The following is a 2,020-nucleotide window of genomic DNA, read 5'->3' as shown; positions in this document are numbered from 1 at the left end:
GCCGCTGGCGGCGGCGCGGGCGCGGCCGGCACGTCCGCCTTTGCGGCGGCGGCGGGCGGGCTGGGGCCGGACCTGCCCCTCCACCTGCCAGACCTGGCCCTGTCGGGGCCCTCGGGCCTCGGCGGCCTGCAGCAGCAGCAGCAGCCGCAGCAGCTGGACGGCGCGGCGGGCGGCCACCCCGGCTGGGGGGCGGTGCTGCAGTCGTTCCGGCCCATCATAGAGGCCGAGTTGGGGGAGGGCCGCGCCATACAGCAGCTGGTGGAGCCGCAGCATGCGGGCGGCGGCGGCGGCAACGGCAGCAACGGCGGCGGCGGCGCAGGCGCGAGCCTGATCAAGGGTGTGGTGTACAGCCAGGCGGCGGGCGGCGGCCTGGCGTACGGCGCAGCGCTGTGGGACGGCGCGCGGCTGGTGGACCACGGCACCAAGGTGCGCGGACTGCTGCGCGGACTGCCGTGCAGCATCAGTCCGCAGCGGGGGCTGGGGTTTCGGCAGCCACCTGCTGTCGCGCTGCTCTTGCCTGTCAGTGCCTGGCGGTTGTGCTTTTCCTGATCTTTGCGCAGACTGCACGTGCGCACGCACACACGCGCTAGCACGCACGACTCACACACATCGCACAACACACACGCCACGCACCCAACACACTCTGTCACACCGCACCTACCACCCCAACCCCCCCCCCCCCCAAAAAAAACAGCCCAACCTGGAGTCTGCCCTGGAGACGGCCACCAGCCTGGCGGCGGGCGAGGAGGACCTGCAGGGCGACGCCGCGCTGAGAGACCTGCTGGGGGGGCCATCGGCACTCGTGCCGCGCGCGACCAGCCTGGTGAGCCCCCGCCCCCCAAAATCTGCAGCCGCTGCCTTCGCCCGCTGCAGCGTGCGCGAGCTGCGCCTGGTCGGGCGTGCTGCGGTGCCGAGAATCGGGAAAAAAATTAGCTGCGGACCCATCGCTGATCTCTCAACCTTGCCGTGTTTGATCCCGCCCTTTGGCACGCAGGCGCTGTTCCAGGCTCTCGGCAGCCTGCGCGCCGGGGACCTGCCCAGCCTCGACCTGGGGGACCTGCCCATTGAGGCACCCAACACCACCACAACCGCCGCCGCCGCCGCGGCCGCCATGTCCGAGGCGGGCGCGTCGGCCTGCGACCCGCCGGGCACCGGCGGCAAGCGCACGCGCGGCGGCGGCGGCATGGGCGGGAAGGGCGGGAAGCGCGCGCGGCGCGGCCAGGGGGACGAGGACGATGTGGCGGAGCAGCAGCAGCAGCAGCAGCAGCAGCAGCAGCAGCAGCAGCAGCTCGAGCAGCAGCAGCAGCAGTTTGCGAGCACGGCTGGCCTGGCCAAGACGGGGCTGGCGGATATGCTGAAGAACCTCGCCGGCATGCAGCAGGTGGCACAGTGACGCGCCCCCCTCCTCCCCCATCTCTCACACGCGCGCGCACTCGCCCCGTGAATGGCACCGCCCGCACCGCACGCCCCTGTTTCCCGCTCCCCCTCTCCCCGCTCGGCCCGTCCCTCCTCCCGTGCGCACTGCCTCCCGTTGCCGCCGCCGCCTGTTGGTCCGGGGCACTCCTGGGCTGCATGCCTCCCCCCTGCATGACTCCTTGACAGCCCACGCGCTTTTTGTGTGTGGGCACCTCCTACGCCGGCGTGCCGGCTTGACTCACCGACTCGGGCTGCTTGACCTCCAGGACCCAGCTTCCCCCCAGCTTCCTTTTCGTGATCGCTCCTTTTTGTTGATAGTCGACCGCACACGCGGGAACGCGCACTGCTCAACGCTCATGCCCGCGCTGCGCTGGCATTGCGGCGCGCCTCTCTGCGCGCCCTGCCGGCAGCCCCCCCTGAACACTTGTTTCGACCAAACGCCCGTTTTCCGTTGCAGGGCGGTTATGACCCCACAGTTTGATTTTGATTCGACCGCGGCCCCTGCACCGCACATCCGATTCTGTCTGGCCTGCGGTCTGGCGCCACCAGGCGCGATCCCCGGCGTGCCGCGCAACCCGACATGCGCTGCCCCCCCCCCCCCCCC

At 71.4% G+C, this 2,020-nt stretch overlaps 1 protein-coding gene across 1 annotated transcript in view; it reads left to right on the top strand.

Moving 5' to 3' along the window:
* Positions 1-1,393, top strand: part of MNEG_7142 (hypothetical protein) — a gene marked incomplete at both ends in the record, with an annotated part of 3,654 nt that extends 2,261 nt beyond the window's left edge. The window contains 3 exons of the mRNA XM_014044384.1: positions 133-426; positions 695-823; positions 995-1,393. Coding sequence (XP_013899838.1) covers positions 133-426; positions 695-823; positions 995-1,393 — 822 coding nt within the window. The remainder of the gene's footprint in view (positions 1-132; positions 427-694; positions 824-994) is intronic.
* Between the last annotated feature and the right edge of the window lie 627 nt (positions 1,394-2,020).

This window comes from Monoraphidium neglectum, assembly GCF_000611645.1.
Source record: "Monoraphidium neglectum strain SAG 48.87 unplaced genomic scaffold scaffold01237, whole genome shotgun sequence".
NCBI lineage: Eukaryota > Viridiplantae > Chlorophyta > Chlorophyceae > Sphaeropleales > Selenastraceae > Monoraphidium > Monoraphidium neglectum.
This window is presented reverse-complemented; position numbering and strand designations above follow the sequence as displayed.